Source organism: Engraulis encrasicolus, chromosome 4, assembly GCF_034702125.1.
Source record: "Engraulis encrasicolus isolate BLACKSEA-1 chromosome 4, IST_EnEncr_1.0, whole genome shotgun sequence".
NCBI classification, from domain to species: domain Eukaryota; kingdom Metazoa; phylum Chordata; class Actinopteri; order Clupeiformes; family Engraulidae; genus Engraulis; species Engraulis encrasicolus.
In genome coordinates this window covers 21,505,484-21,522,983 of record NC_085860.1, presented here as the reverse complement: position 1 = coordinate 21,522,983, position 17,500 = coordinate 21,505,484, and the positions used below count along the sequence as shown (strand labels likewise).

Here is a 17,500-nt window from a genome sequence, read left to right as displayed (position 1 = left end):
AAATTTTTTTGAAAATCTGTTCACTAATTTCCTACCAATTGATTTTTTTTACCATGTGTTCTTACAGGTGTCCCTTTGGAATCTCCTGGACAGCCCGTCAAAGTTGGGGTGCCCAGAAGGCCTTTTAAAATGTGGCAATGTGGAACCCAACAGATTGAAAGAAAGGATGCAGAATGGCTCCTGTCTGCTCTCCTTTGCCTTTTCCTCGTGGCTACTTAGATGCCCCCCCCCCCATCTGCCTCCATGCCCACCCCCCCGCCAATGTTGCTCCTCAGTGGTGTAGTCTACTTTTTTCATGGTGGGTATACTGTATACTTGAGCATTTTTTGAAGTGGGTATACTGTATATATTTATGATATTCTAAACAATGGATCAATCAATTTTAAGAGGGTATACTGAACTCCCTAAAATTTAGAAGTGGGTATAATCCGTATACCTGCATTCTACGTAGACTACACCAATGTTGCTCCTCCTCTGCCAAACTGCCTCTGCCCACCTCCCTTTTACATGACATTACATTGCACTTAGCTGGTGCTTTTGTTCAAAGCGGTGAATGGTGAATGAAGAACAGTCCGCCCAAAAATTGTTGTAGCTAGGCTGACAGTGGGGAAACGTTATTGTTTTCTCCACGGAGGCGGGCGTCAGCTAAATGCAAGGCCACAAGCACAAGTGGAGGACAGGAGTGTGCATATTGGAATGCACCCTCTATCTGCATGCCCATTAGGTCATGGCATGGCTGTGCTGTGATATTACATGCAATTAAACAATTTGAACCAGTCCGAATGAATGCCAAGTGCTGGTTCCAACCTCCAGGGCCGCTAACAACTTTGGCTGGTTGGGCCTGGGACAAAGTCATCTGAAAGGCTCCCCCCATCCATCCAATACATCAACGTAAAGGGGACCCAATTCTTCCCATAACCATGGAGTGTTAAATGAACACTTGGAGAGTCAATTTAACCCCATAATGCATGCCGTACCATCTGAGGCACGCTGTCATTGAAAGGTTAATTACCACAGTACTACTCTACTATGACATAACATAGGGCCTTTAGTAATGCACATTGTGGTAATGCACTAGGACTCTGCCATTGCCATTCTGGTCCCAGAGTACTCTTCAAGTACTGCATTAACACTGCTCTCTTACTGTGCAGATAAGAGGAGGACGTGGGGGCCCTTCCTGTCTTCTTTCCTCTTCCCTTCTCTTCCCTTCCCCTGTCTTCCTTACCTTCCTTCACCCCCCAGTCTCTCTCCCCTTCCCTCCTTCCCTATTTCTCATTCTCTCTCTCTTTCTCTCTCCCCTGATTCTTTTCTTCCCTATCTCTCATTCCTTCCTCCTCTGTCTCTCACACCTGCCTCCTCACTGTCTTCTCTTCTTTTCTCTTCTCCCATCGTCCTTTTCTTTCCTTTGTTCCCCTTCCTCCCCTCCCTCACTCTCTCCCCTGCCTCTCTCTCTCCCCTTCTCTACCTCCTCTCCTTCCCCTCCCTCTCTCTCTCTCTCTCTCCCCCCTTCTCTCTTTCCTTCGCATCCCTCTCTCTCTCTCCCTTTCTCTCTCTCCCCTCTCCCTCCACTCCTTCCCCTCCCACAGAAGAACTGACAGATGACCACAGGCATCACTAAGCGTTAACACACAAAATAACAACATTCTTATTAAAAACAACAACAACACCTTCACACTAGCTGGGATCAGCTGGTAGAAGGAATTTATGCAAGGCCATCCCTTCTCCCTTTTCCCTCAACCAACACCACACACACACACACACGCACACACATATACATACACAAACACACACACACGCACGCACACACACACACACACACACACACACACACACACACGCACACACATATACATACACAAACACACACACACGCACGCACGCACGAGCGCATACACACACACACATGCGCGCAAATACACACACAAAACACACACAAAACACACATACACACATAGACACACACACACACACACACACGTACACACGGTTGCTAATAACACCGGCGGGCGCGGCTAAAAGCACTGACGGTGACCAGGCTCACTGCTCATTACTGCTACTATAAAAAGATAATGACACACATCTCACACACACATACTAGCACACACACACACACACACACACACACACACACACACACACACACACACACACACACACACACACACACACACACACACACACACACACACACACACACACACACACACACTGTGTCCGGTGGTACTGTGGCGTGAAGGCTTTGGAGCTCTGCTAATATAAACAGCGTGCAGCAAAGTAGCGTGGCTAATACGGCCCTCTGTCTACATCGCCATGCTTTCACCACAGAGGATAAGAATCTGATCGACCGAACCCCACACACACACACACAATCACGCACACAAACACACACGCACACACACACACACACACACACACACACACACACACACACACACACACACACACACACACACACACACACACACACACATGCGTATGCATAGTGTATGTACACGTACGTAGACATACACATCCATACTGTACACACACACACACACACACACACACAAACACACACACATACAAACAGACACATTCACACACACACACTCTCACACACACACACACACACACACACACACACACACACACACACACACACACACACACACACACACACACACACACACAGGTATGCACACATATACTTGTAACATCACAAGCGGCACAAGCACAGCACAAGAACGCTGCCCCCCTGCAATAACGAACTCTGTCCAGGCTAAAGCTGATTGAACTGAATCAGCGTATCCCAGAACGAGAGTTATTTTCTGCTCCGGCGAAATGCAGTGCGTTCTCTCTCCCACAAAGGACCCCAAGATTAGGGGGGGTGCTCTGCTCTGCCATCAGGCTTATGCGCTCAAGGATTTGGGCTGAGGTGCAGGTAATTTGGGGGTGGTGGTGGTGGTAGTGGTGGTGGGCTACGGGGGGTGGGTTTCGGGATTTCGGGGTGGAGAGCAGATGTTTTTGGGCTTACTCAACCATTAAATCTCACTCTAGCCAATATCAGACACTTTTAATCTTCAAAAAAAAAAACCTCAGAACCACAGCACCTGAATATTTGCACTCTGAATGAATGTAATATTCCACAAGTCATCCATTTTCAGTGCCTTTCAAAACATGGCTAGAAATAGCAACTCTTTATATCAAAGTACAGCTCCCGGTAAAGGTCCCTGTAGAGGCTGAATAACTCACAGCCAAAAAAGAAAATTACACTGCACAGGAACTGCTCATTTGCTGCCTACTCGGTTCTGACCCGGCATGCTGTTGGCACAGTTCTGGCCCTGAATCGGCCCGTATCCTGCCATAACTGTGCAGAGTCTGGACCTGCTGGTGCTGAGGCGGTTGCTATGTGGGCCATTCCTCGTCACCAAGACCATCATTTCCATCAGCATCTAGCAACCAAGCTCTCCCTGCATCCCGCATCGTCTGGGCTTGTTACTATAGTAACCCCGGCATTCTTTTTTGTTGCTTTCCCTTTTTGCGCTCCTTTCCTTTGCTTTTTTCTCTCTTCATATTTCGAACTGAGCTGAACTGAAGGTGACGTGTTGCATAAAAGACACTGAAAAGAAACAAGACTCATAGCTTACGAAACTCAAACGAGTGTTGGTAACACTTTCTATGAAGCCCATATCTATAGCGCATTATGAGCACATTTATAACAACTTATAATGCGCATTATAATCATAGTGCATTATGACTACACTCATAACGCTTCATGATGGAGTATATCAACAGTCATGAATAACTATAAATCTAGCTTTTGTTTTTAGTGTTTTTAGTGCTTGTGAATGGTTATAAACTACAGGCAGTGAAGGGGGTTATAATACAGTATAGCTGTCATAATGCACTATGGTTAATTATGGTGTGCATTGTAAGTTGTTATAAATGCGCTCATAATATGGACTTCATAGAAAATGTTACCCAAGTGTTGATACAGATGCTAAAATGGAGCCATCCCAAAAACAACACACAGAGAGATAAACAGACCATAATACTCTATCTACAACTCATCAGTGAGGTGATTCAGAGTGTGGTGATGTAATCCACAAAATAGATGGGTGACAAAACAATGAGAAATGATAACGGCTGTGCGTGTGCCTTGTGTTTGTGATTTCCGACAGTGCCACTTGTTTACTGGGCAAGAGTCCCAGAGTGGATTGAGTGAGCAGGACATTGTTTGGTGCAAACAACATCCTGTTGATGATACAGTGGATGCGTACATGCACACGCACACACACAAGTACATACACACAAGTACACACACACACTGACTCACACACAAGCATGCACGCACGCATACACGCACATCCACGCAAGTATGCACACACACACATACACATACACACACACATACATACACACACGGACACACACTTTCGTTCCAAAAAACTCACTTGCATGACATCACCACAGCACGCATTGCTGCTCTCATTCACATTCACATACACATGAGCATCCTTAAGGATCCCACCACTGGCTGCCTGCCCACCCCGCTGTGACAGCTGCCACTGCCAAGTACAAGCATTAGACATCCAAACTCAGTGACTTGTGGCTTGAACATCTCCTCTGAAAACCAAAAAACGGAGTCCCCACCCCAAGCTCCCGTTTCTCTTATTTTGGATATAGTGACGTTTCGGGCAGCATGCGGACTTCATTTTTCAGTTCTCATGTGACTTTGCTTGAACATATCCTCTGTCATCTCCATCTGTGTCCAATTTTGTATAGAGCTGCCTACAACCATGCACGTCGTCCAGCCATGGTGTTCAGCCATGGCCATACTGAATTCATATTTCCACGAGTACTACTACGGAAAACTGTGACTTCTGGACACTGCTGAGATTCAAATTCACAGGATGAGATTATAACTTCCTTGTGCATGAACATACGTAATGTATGTGAACTGCATTTTTCTTGTGTTCTCTGATATTCTTTTTATTTGTTCAAATGTTAAAGTGTTTAGTGCCTTGCTTTGTATCACTGTCAGTAGAGTTGGCTAATGTCAGGGATTAAAGTAAAAACAAATCCTGAGCCTGAACTTTTTGGTGCGTCCACGCGACCCTATTCGATACACGGTGAAACGAGAATTTAATTGCTTTTTAAGCTTAGTATTTACACTTATGTTTGTCTTATTTATCTTATTCTGATGTGGGTACCATGTCAGGGTCAAAATGACTTTTGCAACTCGAATAGTGCCTACCAAGGAGACCAAAAGGGTGTAGCGATAATCATTATTACATAATTACATACTTATTATGCATAATATTGTAGTTACATAGGCCATTTCATCACAAAAGCATGAGAAAAGTATGTGTAGCAGAATATGACCAACAAAGATTGAAATACCATGACATGTTAGATACATAACAGAGGTAAAAGCATAATCTTTGGTTACTTAGGCCTAAGTGTTTAATCCTGCCTTTAAAAAAAAGAAAATGCAAATGCCTGGATATGGCTGAATAATAAATGCAAAATACTTTTAGTTTCAACAAATTACAAATGCAAATCAACTTAATTCATTAATGTCATTTTGGTGGCTACTATTGACTAGATATTGTCTGTCTGTAGATAGATGGGTTCTAGGTTTCTCAGCTGTACAGTCAGTCTGAATAGAGCCTTGGATAGAGCTAGCTCTAGGTCAGAATTTGTAGTGCCTGCCCTGTAAATATTTTGGCTACTCTCCTATTGGGCTATTCTCAGAAAAAAGACTGCCTTGCTTCATCATCAAGCTCAAGTTGTTCTGTCCATCACCATATAGCAGTATTATTTTTAGCCTCCAATCAATGACTAGAATTCCACTGAAAACTAAAGCCCATTAACAGATTGTTAAAAGCCATCAACAAGCCATTATGTGACATATTATTTAACGATCTCACAATCATCATGAAAACGGCAACTTGAGATGTGAATGTAGACTAAAAACGTGCCACTGACAGGAATTATACACCCAACAACCAAACCTGTATTATACTGCAGCTAGTGGGGTGAAACTTGCTGCTGTCTGCATGCAGGCTGCCATCTTGCTAGGCGCTATTTGAGTCACTTTTAAGTTGAACACAGCGCCAATGTCAATACTTTTGCATTGATTTTTCCATCGGAGATCATATCAGTTAATATGTAGGTGGTGTTTATTATAAGTAACCCGACTCCTCTTAGCTAAAACATTAGCATAAAAGTTCGGTAGTTAGCGCGCTAACAAAACTCAGCATGAGTGTGGCATCTGCAACATGCTGAAGTGAAACTAAGCTTTTTTGTTAAATTCTAACTAATAACAAATTATTCTCTTACTGTTGGTGTTCTCACAAGTAGTTGTAGACTGAAGCACATCTTCCTACAACCTCATCCAAAAACCGCAGAAAGTAATCAGGTGATTGATTCATGAATCACGCTATCCAGCCATTATTTTGAATGGAACTACCGGTAGCATAATGCACAGGCAGTGGTTGACATAAGGAGATGAGACACAGATAAACGTTCCGCTCGCCCGCCCCACACTCCGGGAGATGCTGTGACAGCTCTGTGTTAAGTTCTAAGTTGGGTTCAGAAATTATGAAAAGACACAGAGGGATCGAACGTCTGTGGAAAAAACAGAACCTTGTGTGTTGTGGAGAGCTAATTATTAGCACTGAGCAGAGAAGCTCTATCAACACTGTATGCTTATCGACATTCTGTAGGCTATGTCCAAACACACAATGTCCAGTTCCATTTATGTATTTGACGACAACGGCATCACCAATCCATAGCATGCAGTTTAGTAATCTTAACACATATTTCTGCTCATAGAGCAATAAACGGTGCAAGGTGCCTTGCCATGTAGAGCGAGTTGTTGACACTGCTCTGTCACCGCGGCATGAGAACGGCGAGTCGGCGACTGCTCGTAGACCGCCGGGGCTCTGTGGTGGTCCGACTCGAGCGAGATACTGAAGTAGCACGCTTTCCTAAGACCTGCCCCTTCTTCTTCTGATTGGTTAACAATGTTAGTTTTAGTGAGCTCCTTTGCTACCATTGGCTGACAAACGCAGGAGGGATTACGGTTGTCTTTTTATTTATTTATTTACCGTCAATTTATTTCCGAGTATTTAAAAAACAAATTAACCCACGGGCAATCGCTAAAAGCCGGAAATCCGGTATATGCCGGAGAACTTTAATCCCTGTAATGTGCTTTAAACAAGCTACCCAGCCCCTCTAATGAGAGCCACACACACAAAGAATTATAAATAAAATATGATGAATAATATATTTTATCAAGGCTCTAAATAAACCAAAATGGCTAGTAGACATGCATCTTACTAGCCAAACAAACACACACTCACTAATGGATCAAAGTAGCTAGTAAATTTAATTTTCTACCAGCCAAACTGAATTTTCTCCAGAATTTGGCTGGTTCGTGGATGTTAATTTAAAGACCTGTATGTTATTATATATGTAAATATGATGAATAATATATGTTAGTATATATGTAAATATGATAAATAATATATGTTATTATTATATGTGCAAATATGATGAATAATACTGTACATGTTATTTACAGTATGATCATATCTGCACATGGCAGTTCTTGTGTTCTTGGTGTTCTTAAATAAGAATGTATTTAACAACAGAGACCAATATACACGACAGCAAACATCTGCAGTATAAGCACACCGACAGATTATTTAGTAGCCTATATACAGTACACTGTATCCAGATGTACAATAATTATTGTATTTGTACCAGAATTTTGTCTTCTGTACAATAAAAAACATTCAGTTGCCTAACACAACCATTTGAGAGCAAGAAACGCAATTTCAAATTCTTTGTATGACCAGTGCATGTAAAGAAATTGACAATAAACTTGACTTGACTTGTTTCTTGTAAGATTATTTCTTCCCAATTTTTTTTTTTGAGGTTTTGGTATGATAGGTCAGCATTTTCCACCTGGCAACAGTGACGCAACACCTTCAGCATTGCTACTAGTCAGGCCAAGAGCAATGTAAGTACTTTCTGAGTTCCCAAAAAATCTGGAACTCCTCCCACTTTGTTGGGAAGCAAACAACCATTAGCAAACTAAGGGAGGTGGGTCAACCATGACGTTTGGGAAATGTTCATTGTTATGCTCTTGGTCAGACCAAGTCTCGAAGAGATTTGAAAGTTGATGATAATCAGGCTACCACACAACTACTATGATATTATGAAAGGGAAACAACGGGGAGCGTCCCTCAATGACAACAAGAGTCCCAGTGGATTCATTAATAAGAATATGTAAAATAACCAAAATAAGTAAACAACACATGTGAACAGCAAAAGATGTCAACAGAAAGACAGTTCTCAACAGAAGTACATTTGTAAACAAAAGACAAAAACAGTCTCATTCTTTAGACAAGCATAAGGACCAGAGTAAGGAAATTAGGCAAATCATTAAACACCAAAAGATAGAAACAACAAAATATGCCAACAGGCAGAAACAGAAGATGCCAACTTCTGTAGACAGAAGTGAATAAAACAGGTTATACTCACGGTAAACATAAGCTGGCAACCCCCCAAGATGTAATCTAAGAAGGTGTAGTCTCTCGCAATCTGCAAAAAAAAAAACATCAGACACATATCAGGGGTGTATTCCAGATGGCAATGTTAGGCTATGTGTATACAGTGGCGCAAACGCAGAAGTGGAATATTGTCTTCACATTTTCCATGCCTTTTACATGAGGACGATTGTGAGTGGAAACGACAACACATTTTAAGTTCAGTGTCTTTTGTTTTCACGGCACCACTTCCATCTGGGCCGCAAACTCTGGAGAAGAGTGATGTAAAGGTGTATGGGACGTGAACACCTTTGACTTCTTTTGGCGTTAGGCGGTGAGCAATAGGCTGGCTCTCCACACAGCATATTTTGCAGTCATACTTTTTAACACAGAGAGTGTGTGGACAATGCTGTCAGTGTTGCAACTGTACACTCTGCAACAGTGTTGCAACTGTACACTGTGCCTAGATGTCTTTGTTTATTATCTAAATTTTGCTACTAGTTACATGTATACATGTACGTATACTACTGTACTCTGCACTGACCCCTTACTCTGTTCTTGCTTGAACTTCCTCCTTGTAAGTCGCTTTGGTCAAAAGTGTCTGCTGAATGAAATGTAATGTAATGTTAAGAGAAAGCAGGACCAAATACAGTATGTGTACGGTACACTCCATAGAATTAGTCAGGCTACCCCCTCCTAATGACGCAACACCTTCGGTATTTCTAAATTGGTCAGGCCAAGAGCAATGCACATACTTTCTGAGCTCCGGAGGGCCTATTTTGTCAGGAAACAACCAACTTGAGCAGCTCCAACGGCCCTGGGTAGAGGCGTGTTCAAGGCAGTTACGTGGTGTAGCCTCTTACTGCAAATGGGGTCGCCAGCAGGCCTATTCATTATTTGCTGAAAATACTCAAGTTCATCATAACAACATTGTTATGACAGTACTGAGAGCCTTAATTAATGATTAAGACATAGCCATTACAACTATGGTGACAGTAAGGTTATAACATAGTCTCTGCGCTATGGCGTTAAGGGACTAAGAAAATGTTTGGTTTGAACTTCAGCACAGCCCTTTCTGGCATCGACCAGTAGCAAACCGAGGTAGGCGGGTTAAGCATCGTACATGTGATTAGGCTCAGCTGATCTTGCACCTACTGCACTTGTAAATATACTGAGTGGTCTTGAATAATCAGTTTCAATGTAAAGTTTAAAGTTTTATTTATTTCACTTGACATTCTAATTCTGTTAAAAATTCCGGTGTTACCATGGCTCCCCCATGACATTTGGCAACCTGGACGACCGCCTTGTCTGCCTATGCCTATTGCCAGGGCCAGTTCTAGTCAATGCCGTGCCCTAGGCAAGCACCTCTCTTTCCTTTTTGTGGAATTTAGAAATTGCCATCTGTAAACATTGTCATACATCTGGTCGAGCAAAACTGATGTAGTACCTACGTACACGTAGGCCTATGTACTTAATATTCCAATTTTTTTGGACTTATTTACCTCCAAGACATTTGGCGCCCTGGGCGACCGCCTTGTCTGCCTATGCCTATTGCCAGCCCTGTTCATAAGGGGTTATTATCATGGTCTTACTCAGCGGAAATGGCAGTATGGCAGGACCCCCTGGCATTTTGTTCTGTAATATAAAATTCAATTAAAAGCGATGATTCACAGCTTTGAGCGAAGAGGGGAAAAAAACATGCTTTGAAGCACACACATAAGGTGTTTAAAATGAGATTTATTTCCTTCACATTACGGCGTTCGCACTCAATTGCGTAGAATAAGACCCCTAATTGCAGCTTAGGGGAGATGAGAAGTGGCTTAAATGTTTTTGTTCAAAAGGGATTTGTCTTCTTTGTGTTCGTTCTTCAGTTTTTCTTTCTCTCTTTCTTACCTTACAAGACTTCACCACGATAATCCCGGAGTTCTTGTAGTTCTTCTTCTTCTTCTGTTTCTTGGGATTAATGCATTCAAACTCAACCTGAAACAAACAAACAAAAATCTTTCACTTTTACTCAACTCAACTCATTATTTATTCATCATGTATTTCCTGAATGATGTAACATTATTACAAGATCATGTCAGGTCAAAACAGTAGACCTACAAGCTTTCAAACTAGTAAGACATCACATTCAGCTGTGAATTGGGCTCCTTCCAGCCAGGGCTGGATGGGGGGAGAAAAAGGGCCTGGGCACTTTTGGCTTAAAGGGGCCCCCTCATAATTAGTGGCGCAGAACTGACTCACAATTATTATTTGTTTAAAAATGTCTGAAAATAGGGGCCTATGGGGGTGCGGGGCCCACCGGGAAATGCCCGCTATGCCAGAGGGCCAGTCCAGCCCTGCTTCCAGCCACAGCATGAAGAAGATGAAGTGTGATGTTGCCTAGGGGGAAAGACACTCTGGATCACATGCAGAGTGAATCATCTCTTCAGATTTGTAATATCTGCCACTGTACACCGCCGTGTATGTGTGCGTGTGTGTGTGCATGTGTGTGTGTGTGTGCGGGTGTGTGTGTGTGTGTGTGTGTGTGTGCGTGCGTGCATGTTTAATCATGTGGCATCATTACCAAAGGGCCAGGCAGCAGGGGAGGACCACGAGAGGCACAGTCCAACATTATAGTACAGTATAAGAGCCGCTGCTGCCTTATGTAAAGTAAATTCGAATCACAAATGACACATACAGTACGTATCCTAGTGCAGCTCCATGACAGAAAAACTCATGTGTGCATAAAAAAAGGTTTTGCTGTCAATTTGCAGCATTTGTTTGTGTGTCATGTCTCATGATCAGATCAGTGACACACATTGGGTCGATTCGAAGCAGAAGGCAATGATTCGATGACTCCCCTCCTACATAAACAGGTCTCTGATCAGATAGGTGAAGTTAGCTGATGAGGCAGCCGTTACGAATGGCACTAACGAGTGCGCTGCCCTGCGCATTTGATGCTACACCGATTCTATGGCGGGAGTTACGTTCACGCTAGCGCTTAGCTTACGCATGCTTTAAACGGTGAATGACCATTAGACAGCAGAATTGTAAAATAGGCTATAAATAGATCTAGCGACTGCATATTTAGATACTACAATGTCGATTTATCCCTTCGACTCTTCATATTTATGTACATAAGTGTCAGAATAAAGAGCATTAAAAGGTAGTAGCTTGGGTGGTAGCCATGTTTGTTTTCAGGTACCCTGTTGAGAGGGAGGTGGCGCACAGCATTTTGGGTACAAGGCAGCACCAAGTCAACATCTGATGTTGCCCTCAAATATCCCTGTTACGCCCTCAATTGCAGTGAACTGCCAAGGGAGGAAATAAAGTAAGAAACTACCACACATACCTCCACGGAGTTCTGCGCTTCACTGAGCTTGGTAGCGGTTGTCAGGAACTCTCCTATGAAGTCATGGCCACCGTCATTGTCGTAATCATAACACAGCACCTGAGAATCAATACTACACTAATTACACTGTACCTACGTGCTTCATAAGCAACACATACAAATTGTTTAATTTTTATAGAAGTTTGTTAGTTAAACTGTGATTATTGCTAACATATTGTGCATTCATTCATTCGCTTGTTGTTTGTTCGTTGGTTCAGCCTCTCTGGGCTGAATGTATTGTCAGAAAATACTGTGCGTCCAATGATTCATGCTTTACGAACAGGTGTCCCTGAACTGCCTAAGCCACAACTAAACACAACATCTAATACAAATATCCCGTAAACTCTGCTATAACTCTACGTTAGACTGGAAATTATTAATCATTCATTCCACTGATTTTAGGGTGATCCCTGATGAATCACCGGTGTATGGCTGATGAGTCTATAAATGTGTATGATATGGGCAGGCTTAGACTGTGCGACTTTTGACCCGATTGGCCACTCGCACAACTTTTTGGAAGTCGGGCCGATTTCTTGCTCGATCGCAAGTCAATCGTGAGTCTCGCATCGTGTAGTGTACATGGGATAACGACAAGCGATTTCACTTCGCGATAGTGCAATTTAACCTTTTAAATCGTGAAATTTCCTCGTGCAGTGTGAGCAGGAGCTTAATACTAACGATTGAAAATATCGCACAGTGTATGCCCGCCTTTAGGATGTCATTGTGTGACAGACAGGACAGACCTTAATGTTTCTGTCTACGTCTCCGTTGCACAGCGATATGAGGGGCACAGTAAAGGGTTTCCACACGGGGTCCAGGGTATTCTTTATCACCTGAAGACAAAAAAAAACAAAAGAAGAAAGGGTGAACATGTGAAGACAAATTTGCTGTTATCAGAACGGCAATGAGTCGTATTGTATTGTTAAAGGCACTGTAATGTTGTAGTGGTGTAGTAATGTGTAGTAATGTGGTAGTAGGCACAATGGCAAGTGTTATGAGACTACTAGAACATCAAGGAGAAAGAATAAGAATAACATTTCTAAGTTATTCCTGTTCAAATCATGATGAACACAAATGTTCAAAACATTTTCATTATGCAACTGTATTAAGGATGGATTTCGCATTTGGTCAAACTGTCATTGAAATTTAAGTCATAAGTCGTTGAAATTCAAATGTCTCTCATATGGAGTGACATGCAGACATAATAAGCCTTTGCAACATACCATTTTTGGAAAATCTCTTTCATGTCCACAAACAAAACTAGTTCACTAGGCACTGAGCTATCGGCGTCAACCTTTAGCCTTGTGGTTTCAGACCTGTGCTTTAAGTTGGCAGGAGGTTGCAAATTTCATGAAAATAAGTTCAAAAGAGGGTCCCCGCTGAAAAAGTTTGGGAACCACTCCACTGAAGCAGAGTGACACCAAAGCTAAAGGCGACAAGCAACAGCGCAAGGACTAGTACACCAGACCCGGTTACCTCAGTTCTGTGGACAAGCATCCATTTTCCATCGTCACCCTGCTTGTGGAACTCCAGGTAGGGGTCAGACTTGCCAAAAAAGTCCTACAGAGAGAGAGAGAGAGAGAGAGAGAGAGAGAGAGAGAGAGAGAGAGAGAGAGAGAGAGAGAGAATGTGTGAGTTACAACTGTTGCAGGGCTATTTTTGCTCTTAGTTGAAATATCAGGTTGACCCTTAAAAAGCCTTGCATAAATCCTCATCTTTAGCAGCCGGTACACAAATTTGCTTTCAACTGATTCATTTTCTCTTACGCATCTTTTTTTTTGAAAGCAAAAGCCACATATCCCTAACATTTTGTGAACCCTGCATATTAGATAACACCATTCAATGTCATGGAGAGGTGTCTAGCTGTTAGCGTTGCAAAACGGCAAACCGACATGCAGAGCCAAACTCCCACCTTCTTGTCCAACCTTCTCCCACACATAGTCAGCGTTATTATTCTGTTGTCGGACAGCTCCTGGGCAGTTATCTGGAACAGAAAGGCAAAAAGAGCACAAAAAACTTACAGTAGCTATTCTGTAGAGAAGTTAACAGGCTTAAAACTGTCTCATCATACTCTGTAGAAAATGAAAGGCAAAGGGATTTCAAAACTGTTGCTCTAGCCAGTGGTCGAGTTATAAATTCAAACCAAGGGGGATGGTCAGAGACGAATTCTGATAATTGGGGGTCCGGGGGTTTCTCCTGAGAGAAATGTTTGACAATACAGTTGTTAAAAGTGCAATTTTAACGCAATATGTGAATGTGAAGCCTATTGAGGGGGAATGATTTTTGACCATTTTCATTGTAGGGGGGGTGGCATCCTCCTCCATCTCGAGTCCTGGCTCTAGCTGTCTTGCTGTAAAATCTTCCTATTTGCCAAGCAAAGTGGCCATCTGAAAGTGAAAAAATTGGTTCCATGCCCACACTGAATCCACATGTTCTATGCTTTGTGATCTCATGACACAACTCATTAAAAACAGAAATGGACAGTGACAAATGAGCTTAAAAACTTGCATATGCAATGCAATGCATTTTGTCACATTCAGTTAAGCCTGGCTCAAACTACACGACTATCGCGCCGATTCTCGGCTGAAAACCCCCCTTACGACAATCGCTGGAACGTTACCCCCCAGGACCATCGCAAGCGATTGTCGGGAAAGATTTCCTCGTCGTGAGCGACGTTCTACGATAGAACTTTGGCAGCTCAAAAAGTCGCCGATCGCTAGTCGTAGAAATCAAACAGTGTTTGATATTTGCGACTGGAAATAGAACGTCGGGCATTGTCTCGGTTGCTGCGAGCAGCGACAAGATTGACAGTTGCGATTCTCTTCTAGTGTGCGGTGCACCCCGACGCCAAAATCGGACACACAATCGCTAGTTGTGTAGTTTGAGCCTGGCTTTACGCCAGGCAAACAGAAAGCAAGTCTATATGCATGTGCAAGATAGTATATGCATGTACTTACGTGTATTGTATGCACAATACCTCTTTTTAATATAGGCCTACGTTCTATTTATGTCTTCTGTTGCCCAGTCTTGCACTTTATATGTCTGTGTGTGTATTGTTTAAGTACTCTAGGTGTAATGTCTATGTCTAATTGTCTATGTCCACACCTAAAGTCTATGTCTATGTCTGCATGGGAAAGTAATAAACGAAATTTCAATTCTTTGTATGAAAAATGTAAAGATGCATGTAAAGAAATTGACAATAAAGCCGACTTGACTTGTATGTATGTGTGTATGCATGGACCAGAGGCGGTTCTTAATGTAAGCACTTGAAGCACGGCTTACCAATTAAAAAATAAATAAAAAAAATCCGATTTGAAATCCTAAAACTCAGAGCTGTAAAACTGATTAAACAGCGACTCCACACATTGGCTATGGTGAAACACTGTTTACCAGCGATGGTGAAACACGGTACTACAGCAAATGAAGCACAAATTCTGAAAGACTTGGAGTCAATGACAGCGATTCTATTTTTTTATTGGTTCCCCGCCAGGTTTTGAAGCACGGCTTCTACCAATAACGCGCCTGATAATATGATTGACAGGTGTGTTGATGAATGATAACTCGATCTGACACGTCGCTTCGGTGACAGTTGACTGACCCTGGCTGACAGGCGGTTTTTTTGACACATTCAGGCAGCGAGACTATTGTGATCGGCAGCAGTCAAAGACAGAGAGCTAGAACTAGACAATGTCAGGACAAATATCCACAACTCTGAACGTGGTCGATAGGATCTTGGCATCAACACATTTACGTTCGCTTACCTACGACGAGAAGTTGACATTTAAACGTCAGGGTAGGGCTACACCCGATTTAACATTGATTCAGAGCACGGGTGACAGACATAGGGCTTTTCGGCGGGAGTGGTATGTGAGCTATTCTTGGCTAACAGGTAGCAGTGTTACAAATCGCTTATACTGCTGGCCTTGTCTAATCTTTTCGCACAAGGAGAGTTTTAAGTGGGCTAGGACAGGATTTGTTGACTTGCGCAACTTTCGTCGTTGTGCTAAAAAGCACGAGACAAGTGCAGCACATGTACGGGCTGGGGTGGATTTGACGAAGCTGGGCTCAGCTAATCGAATTGACCATTTGTTGGACGAGGGAGCTCGTCTTCAAACTATTAGACATAACGAGGTAGTGCGCAAAAACCGAGAAATGCTAAAGAGGCTAGTGTCGGTGACATCTTTGCTTGCCCGCCAAGAGATGGCTTTCAGGGGTCACGATGAATCGGAGCAGTCAGCGAGCAGAGGGAATTATAGGGAGACTGTTGATGTCGTGGCGCTCTGGGACAATGTATTGACAGATCATTTCCAGGCCCCCTCCGCTGGTTTCGTTGGATGTTCGAAGATCATTCAAAATGATCTGATCGGTGCTGTAGCGACCATACTTGAAATATGAACATGAAATACAAGAGGAGATAGATTCCGCTCCCTTCTTTGCCTGGCAGATAGATGAAACAACTGATGTTTCCTGCCATGCACAACTTGCGATCATCTTGAGGTTTGTAGACATTACTGGATGTATCCAAGAGCGGTTTTGGGGTTTCTTTGATGTGTCCGCCGCCCGGAATGCCCAGGCTGTGTTTAACTTGGTGGACACTGAGATGGATCGCTTTAACTACAGCGCAAAGCTAGTTGGGCAAACGTATGATGGGGCTGCGGTAATGGCATCTGAGCTTAATGGACTTAGAGCCAAGGTTAAGGCAAAAGCTCCCAACGCAGTTTTTGTTCATTGTTATGCACATCGCCTTAATCTAGTTTTAGCACAAGGAGCGAGGTGCATTTATGAGGCAAAGGTTTTCTTCGGTACCCTAACTGGGTTCACCTCATTCTTTGCCAAATCTAGCAAGCGGGTAATGTTCTTAGAGGACACAGGCTGCCCTAGAATGCCCAGGACTGCGCCCACTAGGTGGAACTTTTCCTCGCGTTTAGTGAGTACAGTGGCAAATCACCGGGATCAATTGTTAGACGCGTTCGAGAGGATGCTTAGGTCTGACGACGTTACTGATCAACCGACTATCTATGCCGTCCGAGGTTTCATTCAGACTTTGGAGGACTTTCAGTTCATGTTCCTGTTGCTGACTTACAATGACATTCTATCCAAGACAGCGGTTGTCTTTGATATTTTGCAGCAGAAAATATCCGACGTCGCCTTCTGCAAGCGCACGATTGGCTCGTTAATTGAGCAGGTGACTGATAATAAATCGGAGGCCTCTTTCCTGGCCATTTACAACAAGGCGATCGAGCTTACAGACGACCCTGGGAATAGCCGCAGGCGCACGGGTGCGCAAACTCCCCAGCAGCATTACCGTGATGTGTACATGCGCATACAGGATAACTTGATCGAGCAGATTAATGTGCGATATAGTGGCCTAGATAAGTTAGCCTTTCTAGAACTACTCGATCCCTCTACATGTGGCAGGACAGCATTTCCAGAGGAAGCACTGCAATCTCTGATGAGCAGTTATGGGACCCTTTTCGATGGAGAAAGGCTTAGATCAGAATTGAGTGTATTTTATGCAGACCAGGAACTTCACAGCGCATCAGGCAAACTGTGTGACACCCTGGCGTTCTTTAAATCTTCAGGGCTG

General features: G+C 43.1%; 1 protein-coding gene across 2 annotated transcripts in view; it reads right to left on the bottom strand.

Annotated features, from left to right (window-relative positions):
* Positions 1-17,500, bottom strand: part of cpne2 (copine II) — a 101,010-nt gene that overhangs the window by 55,042 nt on the left and 28,468 nt on the right. For both annotated transcript variants that reach the window (XM_063196880.1, XM_063196879.1), the window contains exons 5-10: positions 13,826-13,897; positions 13,390-13,473; positions 12,657-12,746; positions 11,875-11,973; positions 10,434-10,520; positions 8,536-8,595 (exon numbers count right to left, since the gene is read on the bottom strand). In XM_063196880.1, the coding sequence (XP_063052950.1) occupies positions 8,536-8,595; positions 10,434-10,520; positions 11,875-11,973; positions 12,657-12,746; positions 13,390-13,473; positions 13,826-13,897 (492 nt within the window). The remainder of the gene's footprint in view (positions 1-8,535; positions 8,596-10,433; positions 10,521-11,874; positions 11,974-12,656; positions 12,747-13,389; positions 13,474-13,825; positions 13,898-17,500) is intronic.